Source organism: Staurois parvus, unplaced genomic scaffold, assembly GCF_062004578.1.
Source record: "Staurois parvus isolate SC_StPar_1 unplaced genomic scaffold, SC_StPar_1.0 ptg001328l, whole genome shotgun sequence".
NCBI lineage: Eukaryota > Metazoa > Chordata > Amphibia > Anura > Ranidae > Staurois > Staurois parvus.
In genome coordinates, this window is record NW_028319124.1 from 1,990,526 (window position 1) to 2,009,139 (window position 18,614).

The window sequence follows — 18,614 nt, forward strand, 5'->3', positions numbered from 1 at the left end:
TTATTTCCATCACAAGGGATGCATGCATTCCTTGTGATAAGAATAAAAGTGATTACAATTTTTTTTAAAGTCCCTCCAATGCTCGCACATAGTGGTGAACACATACACAGGCCATGCCCACATATGTAAACGGTGTTTCAACCACACATGTGAGGTATCGCCACGAACGTCAGAGCAAGAGCAATAATTCTCACACTAGACCTCCTCTACAATTTTCTACAGGTTATCAGTGTAAAGTTACAAAGCATCACCCATGAAGATTTTTAAGTACTGCAGTTTCACACCATTCCACGAGCATGCACAATTTTAAAGCGTGACATGTTGGTTATTTACTCGCCGTAACAACCTCTTTCATATTTTTCAAAAAAATTGGGGTGTGTATATATTTTTTTTGTTTTTTGTTTTTTTTTAATCAAAGTGTATTTTTTTTCCGAAAAATATATATTCATTTTTGAAAACTGCATTTTGTTTTTTGGCCAAGTGCATTTTGAAGTTTCAGTTTCGGCACCAGAATTTTCATTTCGGTGCACCACTAAATTGGATGCATTTTGAACTCCATTCGATTCGCATAACATGTGAACCAAACCGGCTTTCTATGGAGCCGGTTCACTTATGTGCAGGGCGGCTGCAGTGCAATTTTAAAAAGAGTCTGGTATGATTTTCAATCCAGTTCAGCTGCAATTTCAAGTTTCATACACTTTAAAAATTCTCACCTGAACCGCAGAACGAAACCTCACTGCACTCCTTTTACAAATCGCACTGAAACCAGTCCCGCATATATGTGAACCCGCTCTAAATTCAATTTGTGGCCAGACAATAGCTCTGTTTTTCTAATAGTTGTTTTCATTTTTCCCTCCTCTGTAGTCTCACTAAGGATCACAGAAAAAGGCCAAAGTATAATAAGCTCTTGGTAAGTAGCTGAATGGTGTTCTCTCTTACTTACTAGAGCCTTGTGTAGACTTTACTCTTCTGATTCTATCAACAATATGTAAAATGTGCTATAAAAATATTCTTCAGGGATTTGTTTTGTACTTAAAGTGATATTAAAGGCATTTTTTTTTTAATAACAAACATGTCATACTTGCCTGCTCTGCTTTGCACAGAGCATCCCCAATCCTCCTTTTCTCGGGTCTCCTGCTGGCGATCCTAGCCCCTCCCCCCCCTGGCAAGTCCCTCCAGAGTAAGCAGCTTGCTTTGGGGCACCTAAGCAAGCTTGCTCCAGAGCTGCTGCTCTCCGTGTCCATTCACACACACACAGCCATGGCTCAGTCCTACCCCACCCCTTCTCTCCTTATTTCTCACTGGCTGTGATTGTCTCAGCCAATGAGGAGAGGAAGTATTGGGGGGGCTGGGGGTTGCTGTACACAGGTTTTTTTTTTACCTTTTTATGCATGAAGGTTAAAAACCTTCAGCCTTTGCAACCACTTCAAGTAGAACGTAAACACAAAAGCATGCTTCAGCAGCTGATTGTGTAGAGCCCTATAGCCCCCTGACATGTTGTTTCTGGCAGGGGCGGACTGGCACTCATTGGGCCCCTGTGTCCTTGCCCAAACTCAAAAAAGCCTATGAAAAAGGTACCAGGGGCATCTCATGGGGCCCCCTACTGACCCCGGGCCCTCGGACTGTGCCCGAGTTTCCAAATGGTCACTCCGCCCCTGGTTTCTGGGCTACTGTGATGAACTCTTGGTGTTGTGCTGACCCATGCGGGAGATTTTTTATCTGTCCTGCTGTCTCCTAGACAAAGTCACATGTCAGGGGAAATTTAAAGTCATGCAGCTGTCCCTGGAATAGAAGATTAGGTGAAATTTGTTCAGAGGCAGTGCAGGAGAAAAAGCCCTCATACGGTGTGTTTAGATAAATAGGCCCACTGAATAAATATAAGTTGGCTGCATTAATAAAAGCTGTATATGTCTTTCAGAATCTGTTTTTGATTTGAATTTGTACACTCATGAATGAAATCTTGGTAACACATTGTCCTTTCACTGTAGGAACACCCGTTCTTGCGTCAGTATGAGACACAAGAAGTAGATGTAGCCTCATGGTTTCAGGATGTTATGGCTCGGACAGAGTCTCCAAGGAGCAGCACTCTCCTCAATCCTCAGAATCTTCCTTTCTTCAGCAGGTAGCATCTGGCAAGGGAGGGGGAGGACACACCCCTCCCCAACGTTATCTGCAGATGCGGCTTTCAGACTCAAAAGTGGATAATCGTGTATTACGTGGTGTATGGGGAGGGCGGGAGGGGGGCTTCTTCTGAACATTTCTCCTTGCAAGGGGAGGTCAACTCCCACTCCCTCACCTTTCTTCTTTTGGAGATATTTCATTAACCTTCACATGTGATCCCGATTACTGCATAATTCCCTTATTGTAACGAGAGATTGTCAATCAGCACATTACTGCCCTCCTCTAACTAGGACTCTGCATCAGAGTTGGAGATGCCCATCAGACTTTATGGATACTGTAGACCTGAATATACTACATCTGGGATGCAAGTTGTGTTAACTGTGTACTGTTAGCTCTGTTTAGTCATGTGATAGCACCATCATGGTTCACTTTGGAGGCTGTATTTAATTTTTCAAGATGCTTGGCGTGTTTTAATAAGTCACACTATAGTCGGCTTGTTTTTTGTACACTTTAAGTAGTTAAATACCTCCAGCACATGTGGTTACTGACATCTTGATGGGGAGGGCAGCCTTGTGACCAGAAAGATGTTTAGGAGAATAACCACAAAGTTTCAGACAACAAACAATGAACCTACAAGATGGATTTTACTTTATCAATCAAGTTCTCATTTATTTTCTGTAGCTGTGGCTACTGTCAGGGACTTGAATCCATGGTGAATGCTCTAAATTGAGTAATTTGTCCTAAATGCATGGATAAGAAACACTAGAGCTTTGTTCTATCACCAGGACATTTTGATTTCTCCTCCAGCATTGTTCAAATGATTGTCTAAATGGCACCTTAGAATCCAAGATTTGGAGCACGGTCATAAAACTCGGCAGGGAATCTCCAGAGATCTTTTCCGGGGTGGGAAGAACATGTTGCTGGATTTAACTTCTCTGTGAAGATATCTGCCTAAGGGGATGGTTGAATCTAGTCAAGTCTGACTCCTTGGTACTTCCACCAAACAGACTACAACGGAAGTAGAGGAACTGTTTTCACAAAGGTCCTCTGCTGGCTCAGGATGAAGTGGAAGAACCACCCAAGGCTTGGCATACGGTTTCCCTGCTTGACACACGGTGAGGGAGTGGGAGAAAGCTTTAGACTGAAAACCCATGAAGAATGGGACTCCTCAGGACCTCCAGCGATTTGGTGATAGTGGTATGTTGTTGGACACTTGGGCATTTTTTTTTATATGCTGCCCTTAGAGATGGTAGATGGGAAGTTTGCATGTGAAAAGGGGAGGGGCTTGAGCAACTCTGCTCCTGCCAGGAGGAGCTTTTTAAGTGCACGTGGAAGTGAGATGAGTCGGAAAGGGTGTATGTATGTTTGAAGAGGAGTTTCTAGGAGAACGTATCTGCAATTTATTGCTCTTCTTTGAAGCAGTCAAGCAATGCTCTGCCTGTCTTCAGAACTCTTTATAAATGGGTCTATAGATGCAGTTTTAATGCATTATCCGTTAATTAAACGTTAATGATGTGACTGCCCCCTTTCTTTAGGGGTGGAGCCAGGAGTGGTTCAATGTGTGGGAGGGGCTTAATATGACTGTACCAAAGCTACATGGTGAAATGGGGGGTGGGGGGCTGCTGGGGGATTTCCCACCGGTTTTAATGTCTGTAATTATATATTATGTGGTGTAGCAGGAACTCTGCTATTCTGCATTGTAGTGTGGGTGTGTGTATGTGTGTTCCCTTGATCCTTTCTTTCTATCCCCACCACTTTATCCTCTATCCCCCCCCCCCCCTTCAATCCTGCTTCCGTATATCCTCTTTACTATTCCTGTTGCATGTGTCCAGCTGGCTTTTCTGTGGGTAAAGCCATGTTTGAAATAAACTCTGCTACAACACTCAGTCTGTCTACTTTGCATTTGGTGTTTTTATTTATTTTAACACTTCCAGTTTTCAGCTGGTGTGTATGTATGTGTGTCTGTGTGCGCAGTGCGCACACACACACACACACACACACACGGACGTTTTTGAAAAAAACAAGTACTTGTTCAGGGACTAAATCAGGGCCCCAATCCCCTTGTCCCTCGTGACAATCTACTTGTCCAGATAAAAAAAAAAAAAAAAAAAGTAACCAAAACCGTATTTAAATCGGAGGTGATTTTTGGAATGTCAGGGGCTTTTAAAGACCAGAGAGGCTTTATGGCGACTTAAACATGAAATATTTTTAACATTGCGCTATTTATCTCCTCCCATTCCTTCCTGTCTCCAGCACCGCAACCGGGGACTAGTAGGGTGGGGAGAGACCTTGCAGTGTAATGAGCACCGGTTGGCTGCTCGTCAGGAAAGGGTGGGTCAGGGCTTATACTTTATCCCTTTCCCTGCCAGAGCCTTTTTCGCGTATTTTGCACATATTTAAAATATCATTTTAGGCCTAAAGATTACATAAAATCCCCAAATGATATATTTTCTGAAAGCAAGGACCCTAGAGAATAAAATAGTGGTAGTTCCAACTTATAATGTCGCATGATATTGCCTCAAAATTTCAGTAAAAAATACAAGTAAGTTAATTTTAGGGCACAAAAAAGCAATAAATTGCCTTTTTTTTATGTAAAATATAAAAGTTGAGGTTGCATCGAGTTAAATAGATATCCAACTTGTCAAACCTTGAATTTGTGTGCGCTCGTGAAATGGTAACGAACTTCAGTTTCCTATATTTTCTATAGGCGACACTTTTAAAGCTCCTTATAGGTCATCAGTTTAGCGTTACAGAGGAGGCCTGGTGCTAGAATTATTGCTCTCATTCTGGTGTGCACGGCGATATATAACATGTATATTGCAATTAACGTTTTCATGTGTAGGTGCCAATGACACATGCATTTACATTTGTGCGTGCATATATGTTGGGGTTGGGGCCTCAAAAAAAATTAAGGGGATTTTATGTACTTGGGTGTAACCTTTATTTTTTGCAATTGAAAAATATTTTTTTTTTTTTCTCATAACATAGGGGATGATTATTTTCTTTTTGCATTGCAGACAGTGAATAAAATAAATATTTGATCCCCAAGCAAAACATAACTTAGTACTTGGTGTAGAAACCGTTGTTGACAAGCACAAAGGTCAGACATTTCTTGTAGTTGGTTACCAGGTTTGCACACATCTCAGGGGGGATTTTGGTCCACTGTCCTTTACAGATCTTCTCTAAATTCTTAAAGTTTCTTGTCTGTCACTTGGCAACTCGAAGTTTCAGCTTCCTCTATAGATTTTCTATAGGATTAAGTTAAGTTCTGCAGGCCACTACATGACCTTAATGTGCTTCTTCTTGAGCCATGCCTTTGATGCTTTGGAAGTATTTTGTGGATTATTTTCATGCTAGAAGACCCATTTATGACCCATATTCAGTGTTCTGACTGAGGGAAAAAGCCTTCTCATCCAAGATTTTACAATACATGGCCCCGACCAGTGGCTACTCAATGCGGCAAAGTTGGTCTGTACTTTTAGCAGAGAAAAAGCCCCAAAGCATAAAGTTTCCACCTCTAAGCTTGACTGTAGAGCTGGTGTTTTTAGGGTCATAGTTAGCATTTTTCTTCCCCCAAACACGGCGAGTCGAGTTAATGCCAAAGACCTCAATTTGGGTCTCATCTGACCACAGCATTTTCTCCCAGTCCCTCTCTGAATCATTTAGATGTTAATTGGCAAACTTCAGATGGGCCTGAACATGTCTTCTTGAGGAGGGAGACCTTGCAGGCGCTGCAGGATTTCAATCCGTGATGGCATATTGTGTTACCAATGGTTTGCTTGGTGACTGTGGTCCCAACTGTCTTGAGATCATTCACAAGCTTCTGTGTAGTTCTGGGCTCATCCCTCGCTTTAATCATGATAATCCTTATACCATGAGGTATTTCTTCCATTTGTGAATAATCGCTCCAACAGTTGTATCCTTCCCACCAAGCTTCTTGCTGATGGTCCTGTAACCCATTCCAACCTTGTGCAGGTCTACAATCTTGTCCCTGACATCTTTTGACAGTTCTTTGGTCATCTGCCCATGATTGGAGTGAATGGAAGTAAGAAATTCTGCAGATAGGTATCTTTTATACACTTAACGAGTTGTCGTTAGGAGCGCCTTCTCAAATTGACAGGACTAATCTGTATATCACATGAGCATATAGCCAGTCTGTGGGAGCTGGAATTATTGTTGGTTGGTAGGGATTCAAATACTTATTTAACTCACTAAACTGCAACTCGCTTTATAACATTTGTATTGTCTGTTTTTTTTTCTGGATTTTTGGTTAATAGTCTGTCTCTATCATTTAAAATACACTTATGATAAAGGAGTAGAGACCCTTAATTTCTTTGTGAATGGGCAAACTTACAAAATCCACAAGGGAACAAATAATTATTTTCGCCACTGTATACCAAATCCACAGCATTAGTATCCATCACCTCATCACAGGATCTGCAGCTGAGGGTGAGGGGCATCAAGATGCCTTCTATAGTATATCAGTCTCTTCCCAATATCCCTCTATGGCTCTGCTGAGTTGGGCATGCTTCTAGATGGCACACAGTCCCAGGTTTCCACCACTACTCACATAGAGGACTCTGTCCCGGCCTTCTATGGTCTGTACCTCCTTGGGTCTGATCAGATGGGTAGAACAGACCTCCAACATTCAGAGGCTGTTGTTATAAACATCCCAGATGATGACCTATGCAAGGTTGAGTATGATGAAGTGTCTGCTTCCCCTGCCCAAAGTGAGAAAGTTGCCAGTGCCAGATATGTCCTAAAACTGAGCCGCCCTCCGAGAGTGTGAGGAGACTTTCCCTTTACAAGTTATGCTTGGGGAGGAGATAGAGGAGACTAACGCTAGTCTTACCCTCCCTCCCTAAACTGGAGGGGTTTTTGGTACAGCCCAGATGCAAAACCTGCTCTGGCCCAGGCAAGAGAACAGATTGTGGTTATAAATGAGAATCCCCAAAAGCTCAGAGCAAATGAGATGGCGTAATTTTGCAGTCAGCAAAGACCTACTTTATTGGGTTAGGAAGATTCTCAATGACATTGCTGATCAACTGTTGGAGCCCTAGCCGTTCAGATGGTAGGTCTTTGAACTGGCACATAGTGTTTTGTGGGGATACCTGGAAATTTTGAAAACTGAGGCACGTATCACTGACCAATTCTATTTGTACCCCTTGAAATTTTCCACATTTTGTCATGTTACAACCAAAAATCTAAACTAATTTTATTGGGAATTATGTGATAGACCAACACAAAGTGGCACATAATTGTGAAGTGGAAGGAAAATGATGAATGTTCAAAATTTTTTACAAATATCTGAAAAACGTGGCATGCATTTGTATGCAGCATTCCTTACTCTGCTATCCCTAACTAAAACCTAGTGGAACCAATTGCCGTCAGAAGTCACCTAATTAGTAAATAGAGTCCACCTGTGTGTAATTTAATCTCGGTATAAATACAGCTGTTCTGTGAAGCCCTCAGAAGTTTGTTAGAGAACATTAGTGAACAAACAGCATAATGAAGGCCAAGGAATGCATCAAACAGGTCAGGGATAAAGTTGTGGGGAAGTTTAAAGCAGGGTTAGGTTACAAAAAAAAAAAAAAATCCCAATCTTTGAACATTTCACGGAGCACTTTTCAATCCATCATCTGAAAATGGAAAGAGTATGGCACAACTGCAAATCTACCAAGACATGGCCGTCCACCTAAACTGACAGGCTGGGCAAGGAGAGCATTAATCAGAGAAGCAGCCAAAGAGGCCCATGGTAACTCTGGAGGAGCTGCAGAGATCCACAGCTCAGGTGGGAGAATCTGTCCACAGGAAAACTATTAGTTGTGCACTCCACAAATCTGGCCTTTATGGAAGAGTGGCAAGAAGAAATCCATTGTTGAAAGAAAGCCATAAGAAGTCCTGTTTGCAGTTTGCGAGAAGCCATGTGGGGGACACAGCAAATGTGGAACAATATGCTCTGGTCAGATGGGACCAAAAAGTAACTTTTTGGCCTAAAAGTAAAATGTTATGTGTGGCAAAAAAACTAACACTGCACATCACCCTGAATACACCATCCCCACTGTGAAACATGATGGTGGCAGCATCATGTGAGGATGCTTTTCTGCAGCAGGGACAAGGAAGCTGGTCAGAGTTGATGGGAAGATGGACGGAGCCATATCCAGGGCAATCTTAGAAGACTTGAGACGGGCAGAGGTTCTCCTTCCAGCAGGACAACGACCCTAAACATACAGCCAGAGCTACAATGGAATGGTTTAGATAAAAGCATATTCATGTGTTAGAATGGCCCAGTCACAGTCCAGACCTAAATCTAATTGAGAATCTGTGGCAAGACTTGAAAATTGCTGATCACAGACACTCTCCATCCAATCTGACAGAGCTTGAGCTATTTTGCAAAGAAGAATGGGCAAACTTTTCACCTTCTAGATGTGCAAAGCTGGTAGAGACATCCCCAAAAAGACTTGCAGCTGTAATTGCAGTGAAAGGTGGTTCTCCGAAGTATTGATTCGGGGAACTGAATACAAATGCACGCCACACTTTTCACATATTTATTGGTATAAAATGTTGAAAACCGTTCATCATTTTCCTTCCACTTCACAATTATGTGACACTTTTTGTATTGGTCTATCACATAAAATCTAACTAAATTACATTGACGTTTTTGGTTGTAACATGACAAAATGTGGAAAATTTCAAGGGGTATGAATACTTTTTCATACAAATGGATAAATCAAACTGTCTACCTGCATTTCAGGCTGCAAGGCAACAACAGAATTTTAAAAAAGGGGGGGATGTAATTCTTTTCTATACCCACTGTAGATCTTTTGGAGTTCTGATCTCTGGAACTTGTGTCTGCTTTTATTCCAGCAGAGCACACAAGATACTTCCACTCTTCAGTGCCAGGCTGACTTATTCTGTAAAACAGCAGATATACTAGAATAGTCTATCAACAAACACCAAAACTCTATTAAAAAAAAAATATATATTTACTATTTTTTAATGCATTAAGTATTTTGTGAACAGGACATGAAAAGTAAAAGGTCCACTTAGTAGCTGAAGCAGCTTTGTTATTTTTTCACTGGACGACTTAATATTGTGCTGGGGACCTACTACACCACTCACTGCTTCTACTGCAGCTATTACCAAATCCTTTGCCACATCTGCTCCTCCTGCTACAACTCTTACTATGCAATTGTTAGCAAAGTCACTACTACTACTCTTAATCATTATGCTACTACCTCTGCAACTCCTACTACTATATTTATTGTGCTCCTACCACACCTACCTCTACTGCTCCTACCACAACCCTTGGTATACTGCCACAGTAACTATCACACCCACTGCCACAACTACTACTCTTACCACTACCTATGCTACTGTACTTACACCCACCAGTTTTACTACCATTCATCCTACCACTACCCTTAACCCCCCTGGCGGTATTCCCGAGTATAGCTCGGGGTAAAGTTTCAGTACCAGAAGCGGTAACTCCGAGCTACACTCGAGAATACCCTGCGACGCTGCTCTGGGACCTGTTCTTCACTTGCCTTGTCCTGCGCTCTCGCGTTGTCCCTCCTGCAGTGTCCCCTGTAATGTCCTCCGGCGGCTGCCGGCATCTGTCTTCCGGGTTCCGTCCCCTGCGACATCAGGACGTACAGGGATGGAACGGCGGGAAATTTAAAAATGTGAAAAAGTGACATTCACTAAAATCAGATTACGTTTACTGTATCAAACCATTTCACATACCGTATTTTCCGGCGTATAAGACGACTGAGCGTATAAGACGACCCCCTACTTTTCCTGTTAAAATATAGGGTTTGAGCTATACTCGCCGTATAAGACTACCCCTCTTCCAACGCACACCAAATAAAAATGAAAAAACATCAGATTTGATTTCAATATGGTATGCTATTTCAGTATGGTATTCCAATGATGGGGTGCTATTCCTCCCACTGACACCAATGATGAGGCACTACTCCTCCCACTGACACCAATGATGGGGCACTATTTCATCCACTGACACCAATGATGGGGCACTATTCCTTCCACTGATACCAATGATGGGACACTATTCCTCCCACTGACACCAATGATGGTGCCCCATCATTAGTGTCAGTGTGTGAGGAATAGTGCCCCATCATTAGTCAGTGGGAGGAATAGTGCCCCATCATTAGTCAGTGGGAGGAATAGTGCCCCATCATTGGTGTCAGTGGGAAAAATCGTGCCCCATCATTGGTGTCAGTGGGAGGAATAGTGGCCCATCGTTGGTGTCAGTGGGAGGAATAGCGCCCCATCGTTGGTGTCAGTGGGGGGAATAGCGCCCCACCGTTGGTGTCAGTGGGGGGAATTGCGCCCCACCGTTGGTGTCTGGGGGGAATAGCGCCCCACCGTTGGTGTCAGTGGGAGGAATAGCGCCCCACCGTTGGAGTCAGTGGGAGGAATAGCGCCCCACCGTTGGTGTCAGTGGGGGAGGAACAGTGCCTCTTCATTGGTGTCAGTGTGCAGGAGGAATAGTGCCCCATCGTTAGTGTAAGTGGGGGAGAGGAGCGGCTGCTCCTTCTTCCAGTTCGGCCACTCGATTTTCGCGGGGCCGCTCGGCTCCGCCTCCTCGCCGGTGATTGGTCGCCTGTGTGCCTTTCCAGTGCTGGCGCCCAATCACCGGTGAGGAGGCGGAGCCGAACGGCCGCATGACCATCGAGCGGCCGAACTGAAAGAAGGAGCAACCGCGATTCCTGAACCGGATCGTCGTGGGACTGGAGCCAGGTAAGGTACAGCAGCCCCTCTGCCCACCCCTGTACTTAGTGTCCATTGGAGGAGGGGGGAGGGCGGCGCCGCGCTGCCCCTCGAAAAAGTGCCGCCCTGACACCGGCTCGCACCGGCGTATAAGACGACCCCCGACTTTTCAGAAGATTTTCAGGGGTTGAAAAGTCGTCTTATACGCCGGAAAATACGGTACATTTTGTCCCGAGTGCTTTGTCCTGTGCCCTGCCTGCATTTTTACTGTTCTTTCTGCCTGGAAACTGAGAAATGTCCATGGCGTCCAAAAAGCGTCCCTTTAGGTCAAAAGCGGTTTTAGACCAGCTAGAGAACAGCGATAGTAAATTAGAACCACTTGCAGAATTGAGTGATAATGATTCATGGGGAAATTCATCATCAGACACTGAAAACGATTTTGCGACTTTGCTCAGTGATGTGCGAACTTGGCGCTCTATTTCAAATTTCAGTGTTTTTGGTTTGATTATATTATTGAATTAATATTATTATAATTTTTTTTATGATTATTAAATTATAATTTATGATTTCGTGTTTCAAATTTTAACATACCTGGGATGTTTACTAGACTCTTGTTCGGACAGATTTCAGTGAGTTATTCCTAAAAATTACAGGCCTACAATAAAAAAAACAATATTTCCATGCAAAAAAAGTACCTCTTTAAGCACAGAAATATGGACATGATCATACCACTAGCGAGGTTAATCTGCTACAACTTCTATTATGCTACTACTACTACCGCCACAAACACCCAATGCCACGACTATTACCCCTCTCACCACTGCTATTAATCTGCTAGTTCTACTACTAGCCTCAGTATGCTGCTATTACTACTACAACACCCATTGCTACAACTACTACTACCACCATTACTACTCTGGGCATGTTATGATTACCCTATCCACGGCTATAAATACTAATTCCCTCAGCATTACCCTGCTGCATCCGCTGCTTCAACTATTGCTACTTTCCCCACCTTACCTCTGCCCTTGCTATGCTAATACTACTACTCCTACTATTGTATTGTAAAACCAAAATATTACAGCTCATACTACTAATATAATTTATTTTCAGTGCTGTTACCCCTGCTGCTGCTGACACTTCTTTACCATTACTCTGTTTTTATTACTACCCCTATTCTATTGCTCTCTAATCTACTACTCTTACACCAAGACTAAAGCTGCTTCAGTAACTCCTACCCCTAGCACTGCCCATCCTGGGGTACTACTACATTCACTGCCACAACTACTGCCCATACCCTACCACTGCCTCTACTGGGAAAATCCACTGCAGCTGTATTTAATTTACATATAGTTTGAACCTTGTGAAATTGCATTTTTTCAGAATATTGTTATTGTTGAAAGTATATGGTTAAGGCTTAGACTTCTCTATGCTGCTTTTAATCGGAAGCCAGAAAATTTTTAAAGATATAAGAGATCAGAAACGGTTACTGTTTTACTGGAAATCCAAGAAATCAGACTATGGAAACCCTCTGTTGGGGTACTGCGTGCCTTTTAAAGGTAATGCCACAAACCTCCAGCAGTAGGGCGCTACGCAGCAGGCAATGATTTGCTATTAAATACAGCATCCAAAGTCAGTTTAGTGCTTATTAAAATGATAGGTTTCACCAAGCACAATAGAGCTCATTGGATTTTATTTGAAATGCAGATTGGAGAGAGGGAGTTACAAAAACAGGATAAAAGAAGGTCTCCTTCTTCAACCGCTATGGCCATTTCAGAGAGCCTGGATATGGACATGTGGGACAGGCAGATCCTCTGTTGCGGGATTCTTCATTTTAATGTAATAGATTTGAGCTGGAGGTTTTCCACAGCCAAGTATGAGATCTCCTCGATCGAAAAACGGACTGCAAATGACAAAGGCTTTCCGTGCAGTAACTGTATGGTGATCTTGTCTTGCTCAAACTGCAAGCAAACCTGTAAGAAAAGAGGTGGGATAGTGTCAGCGTGCTGGACTATAAAGTCAATGAGTGTTGGCCATAGAGACAAAGACTATCACCAAACCATTCATTTCAACAAAAATCTTTTAACAAGATGATTTGTACATGCAGCTCATCTTCTATATTATGTGTTGCAGAAAATTGTTAGTGAAAAGGAAAAAAAAAATAGGATGTGCTTCTGTTTTATTGACAGGGTCTCTTTGAGGGCAGTATATCTGGTACCTAGAACTATAACTGGAGCCCTCAGGAGACCAATAGCTGTTGGCCAGTTTGGAGTCCCTGTTTGCCAGCCATTCTCACCCAGGTTTCCACAGAACCCCAAGGTTTCTTTAGAGGAAGCTATGGGTTCCTTGAGCTTTGGCTGATTAACCTCCCATTTGATGATACCTACTTATTTCAATGTCCAACACTGATTGGTGTGACCAGCTTTATGTCACCAATTCTCTTTTTCGCATTTTGACCACCACTGTAAGTGGGGCATTCTTACCACTGGTCACCAATGTTAGGGGTGGGGCATTTTCTCCCCCACTGACTACCAATTGTTTTTAGCAGGGGTTCTCCAATATCTGAAAATTTCAAGGGTTCCTCTGGGAGCAAAGGTTGAGAGGTTGCTGTATGCCATGCCAGCTACATCGTGGCTACACTACATGCCAAAGACAAGAACTGCGCAGGTGTGCCGTGACTGACTGCACTGAGGCTCTGGCATTTGACAGTTAATCCTAGGGGGCAGGGCTTAACATTTGATGTGTGTAAAACAAATGGAATATTTTGCCTCTCTCAGTTATGTTATCTACCGATCGCCATGAACAAAACCATGTCTGCAAAGTATCCAATTATTGTACCTTTTTCTATACTGAACAAAAAATTTCAACCTTCCAGGGGCCCCAAATACACATCTTTTCTGATAAGGACCCCTTCTGCATGGCTCCAATTCATGTGTCCTTGAAGGGGGTCCCATCTACGTTGACGACTTAGGGTAAATTACAATATATTGGTGAGAATACTATCATTTCTTATTCTACCCCATATAGAATTAAACCTTGTCACTTTTAGTTTCTGAGGAATTCTGCCCCAGAGATGAATTTAGATGAATGGAGCATTCATCAACAGTAATATCCATTTCCTGTATCCCCCCCGCAATAACACTTTGGTATCTCATTGCATTTCTCCCCATCACACACATTGAACCAAATATTTGCTAGGCGGTATATCTCAGCACACAATGGCAATCTGATGGAATCCATTGGATCTTCTTTTGTGGGAGGTTCTCATCCTTCATGGAATGAGCTGAAGAGGCGACCATCATAGCAAGGCCTATATACCCTTGACCTAAACCATCACTGGCTGCCTACTGCATTTTTCAGAGATGGATATTATGTGTCCAATATGTACAGTGATGCCACCTTGCCATATCCAACATTTGTTCTGCCCCTCCCAGTGTAGATGTACCATGGTGTCTGACCCCTCCTGGAAGGGGAAGAAGCTTTTCCTGTGCTCTGCTCCCCAGACATTGTCCACCATCGAGTTCAAGATTATCTTGTGCTTGTCCCCAAGGGCATCAAATCGAGGGTTAAAGTGCAGCACCAAATTCTTAGCATCTGTTCCCAAGTCTATGGAAAACCTAGAAAAACAGAAACTGCAATTATTCTGCTCAGCTAACCTTGTGAGACATAGTACTTGAGTCATTCACCAGTGGCATTCCCATGGGTTTCAGAGGTACTTCTGCTGCTTTTAATGATAAAGAGCAAATTATAAATAAATTATATTAACCAATACTTTTAGAGACGTAAAATGTTTGCTTGAAAAGCTATTTATAAACAAACCGCTTCCTGACGTGACCCCACTCCAAAAATGACTTAAAAGTGAACCTGCAGCCGCGATATAGACATACGGTTATTTACATATTCTTATGAAGCGGTAAGCAAGCTTTAAGGCCTAGTTCATGCAAATGCAGTTTGCTTTTGATCTGTTTTTGCAAGGCCTTTTATGGTTTTACGCATGCATTTTTGCCATGTTTTTTAAGCTTTTTTTGTTAACGGGGAAATGTTTTTGTTGCTGGGCAGAATAAAAACACAAAATCCGGCAAAAACTTACTGCATTCATTTCGGCTGCATCTCCATTGAACTCTATTGTAGCAAAATTCTGCTTTTTGCATTTAAAAAAGTCCCTGACCCTTTCCAAAAACACAGCTGCTCAAAAAAACATAGATGTGAATGCGTCCCATATGAAACCATGATAAATGGACTGTAGTGTGTTTCTGCAAAAAGCATTAAAAAATGCATTGGTATAAACTAGGCCCAAAACAATCCCTCTCTGACATTTCTAGTTGCAGTTGCTGTGGAACAATTTATCCTTAAAGTCCCCAACAGAACCAGTTTGTCTCAGTTTTCTGATTTCCCATCCTACTAGTGAGAGAGGGAGAAGAGTGATCTGAGGTTCTGAGCCTCAGTTTGTTGAGGGAGCAGAGTGACCTGTGCAACTTCTGGGAAAGGGAGCAGGGCACGTTGAGCTGCTGCTGGGAGATGAGCTGCAGACTTATTACTAGTAAAATGAGCAGGGTGAACTGCTGGGAGAAGGAGCAGAGCGAGCCAAGCTGCCGAGTCACTTCCCAGATAAAGAGCAAAGTGATCTGAGATGCTCAGACTGCAGACTCACTGCTTTGGGAGGGAGAGTCACTACTAGGAGGGGGAGCTGAACTAACAAGTTACTGCTGGGAAGGTGAGTTGAGAGCCTGAGTCACTGCTGGGAGATGGAGAACGAGAGAGGAGTTGCTACTGCCTTGTGCCCTTTCACTCCCTCTTGCAATTCCAAGGGTGTAGGGACCTCTAACTAGATATGTGATAGTGATGAAGTGCCTTCTACTGTAAATTTTGAAGATGAATGTTTCCAGTGCCCGCAGCTATACAGGTTAGTGGGGTCCAGGAGGAGGAGAGAAAGAAAACAGTTGTCATATTTCATACGATGGCTGTTAAGCCTGAAAAGTTTGACATTTTGTCACAATGTAGAAGCACAAATGTTTGAGCTACATTTGCTCTGAGCAAAACAATTTGATGTCAGGTATTATTTGAGGGACCATACATACCAAATTCCCAGTGAGGAGGAGGAGTTAGTATGTACTGTACACACTTTTTTACTTTTGGCAAATTACTGTATTATACAGAGCAGACATACAGTATATTGTATAATAAGTAGCTGAGGCTAGAACCATGACTTACTGTTTAAAGCCTTCTGGAATGAATCCTTCCACCTCCACGCAGTGACCAGGTTTAAGACCAAAGTTATTTAAGACAAAAATCTGTTTGGGAGAAGGTTAGAATTTTTACACCCTGTATAATAATATGGATAATTTTTACACCCTGTATAATAGAGGGGGGGATGATTATTTCCCTTGGTATAATGATAAGGATAATCACCACATCCTCTTGAAGAGAAACCTTTATACAAGTTAGTTCTATCTGCAGACAGCTGGACATAGCCAATTACTGACCGGCACAAGGCCTGTCCAGCCTTCATGTTTAGTAATAATTATGTACAGTATGAATCCGTGGTGTATCATCCATGGGTGCAAGATGTTCATGGGCCCCGAGAGTTGGAGGGCCCGCTGTGATGGGAACACCCTGCACCCATGGATGAGATGGATCAGGAGCAAAGTTTGGGATGATCAGTGCAGAGGAGGGACAGTTACAAGCATTGCTCTCCCTGTATGGCTTTCAATGAAGCAGCTGAAAGCTGATTCTCCTCCACCTATCCTTTTGGTGCTTCTAACTGTCCCCACTCCTGCACCTATCATCCCTGACTGCATCAGATTTCCCTTCTGGGCCCCCCCACCAGGTCTCTGATGCCTCATCTTCTCTCTGACACATTGCCCAGCCCCTCCCCCCCATCCTCTACAGCAATGGCAGAGCAGAGTTGAGAGCCAGGATCTGCTCTGCCTCCCCCTGTCCCCACCCACACTCCAGTCCATGCAGCTTCTGAGAAGAGGATGTATGGGCAGGAAACTGTGTACAGAGCAGATGGCAGCGGTGTGATGCTTCTGAATGGGCCAGCAAGCTGGGAACCATCCATGGGAGTACATTCCCTTCCCTTTCTCCACTCCCTTCCTTTCCTTCATTCCCTCTCTTTTCCTTTTCTTTTGTCTTCCTCCATCCACTTCCTCCCTTCCTTACTTTTTTCCTTCCTTTATTTTCTTCCTTCCTTCCTTTATCAATTCCCTTTCCTCCCTCCTTTTCTTCCTTCCCTCCTTCCTTCCTTTTCTCCCTTCCTCTTTTCCCTCTCCTCCCTTCTTTCCTTTTTCTTTTCCCTCCTCTCCCTTCTTTCCTTTCTCCATTTCCTCCCCTACGTTTCTACCTTCTTCCCTTCCTTCCTTTCTTCCTTCCTTCCTCCATCCACTCCCTCCTTTCCCCCCTCCCTCCCCTTCCTTATTTCATTTTCTTCATCCATTCCCTCCCCTCCTTTCTTTCTTTCCTCCCTTCCTTTATCCATTCCTTCCTCTCCCTTTTTTCCTTCCTTCATTCCCTTCTTTCCCTTTCTCCCTTGCCTCTTTTCCTTCATCCATTCCCTTCCTTCCTCTATCCCCTCCCACCCTTCCTTTCTTCCTCTCTTCCTTCCTTCTTCCAATCCCCCCTCCCTTTTCTTCCTTCCTCCAGCTATCCCCCCCCCTTTTCATTCCTTCTTTCCTCCTTCCCCTCCCTCCCCTCCCTCCCTTTTTTTCCTTCCCTACTTCCCTACTTTCTCCATCCTTTCCCTCCCTTTTCTTCCTTCCTTCCTTCATCCCCTCCTTTCCTTTATTTCTTCCTTCCTGTCCTTTCTTTCCTTAATTCCCTCTGTTTTTATCCTTCCTTCATCCCCTCTTTCTCCCTCCGTACCCTTCCTTCCTCCATCCAGTCCCTCCCTCCCTTTTCTTTCTTCCTTCCTTCATCCCCTTTCTTCCTTCCTCCATCCCCTTCCTTCCGTCCTTGCCTCCCTTCCTCCATCCATGATCTCTCTCCCTTTCTTTCCTTCCCCCAAATCTCTCTCCCTCCTCTTTCCTATTTTGTCCTCCAGCAATAGCATTCATGAGCGCCACCAAAGAAGTTTAGTTTTGTGACAGCAGCCTATGGTAATAGTTGGTCCCATGTGGGAATATCTGATGAAATGTGGACTGTGATAGGGATGCATGATACAGAGAGGTACAGGTTCTGTTTATTCGTCCCAATCTAATGACAGCCCAATATATACTAGTGCTCCCTGTTCACTCCCTACTGACACTGTCCACTGCCCCCACAATATCATTGTGAAACAAATAATACAAAAATAAATTGTAAAAAATTATTAAAGTGAATAACAAAAATAAAAAAAATCTGACACCCAATCCATTGATCTATTACCATCATCCACTGGCCACCCAAAAGCGTTTTTTTTTCCAAATGATAAAAATAATAAAACATTAAATTAAAAAAAAAATAATATTAATAATAAAAAAAGAATTACTGACACCATCCACTGCCCTACTGACACCATCCTGCATATATACTCCTCCATACACTTCTCACTCCTCTCCCTGTACAAGCTACCCACCGCCATACACTCCACACTGTACATTCCCTATTTAACATTACCATTACCACATTCTGCACTATGGAAGTCATCTCAGACACCCCTTTTAAGCCAGACACCATACCAGCAACTTCCCACACCCTGCAACACCATACCAACCACTTCCCACAGCCCGCAACACCATACCAGCAACTTCCCACACCCTGCAACACCATACCAACCACTTCCC

At 43.3% G+C, this 18,614-nt stretch overlaps 1 protein-coding gene and 1 long non-coding RNA gene across 4 annotated transcripts in view; one reads left to right on the plus strand and one right to left on the minus strand.

Annotated features, from left to right (window-relative positions):
* Positions 1–4,007, plus strand: part of MAP2K7 (mitogen-activated protein kinase kinase 7) — a 34,086-nt gene extending 30,079 nt beyond the window's left edge. For all 3 annotated transcript variants that reach the window (XM_089661234.1, XM_089661235.1, XM_089661236.1), the window contains 2 exons: positions 865–910; positions 1,989–4,007. In XM_089661234.1, coding sequence (XP_089517360.1) covers positions 865–910; positions 1,989–2,126 — 184 coding nt within the window. In that variant the 3' untranslated portion in view covers positions 2,127–4,007. The remainder of the gene's footprint in view (positions 1–864; positions 911–1,988) is intronic.
* Positions 4,008–12,530: 8,523 nt separating this feature from the next.
* Positions 12,531–14,525, minus strand: LOC149436920 (uncharacterized). The gene is made up of 2 exons (XR_016308252.1): positions 14,300–14,525; positions 12,531–12,827 (listed from the first exon to the last, which is right to left on the minus strand). It is a non-coding gene; the product is annotated as an uncharacterized LOC149436920 (long non-coding RNA).
* Between the last annotated feature and the right edge of the window lie 4,089 nt (positions 14,526–18,614).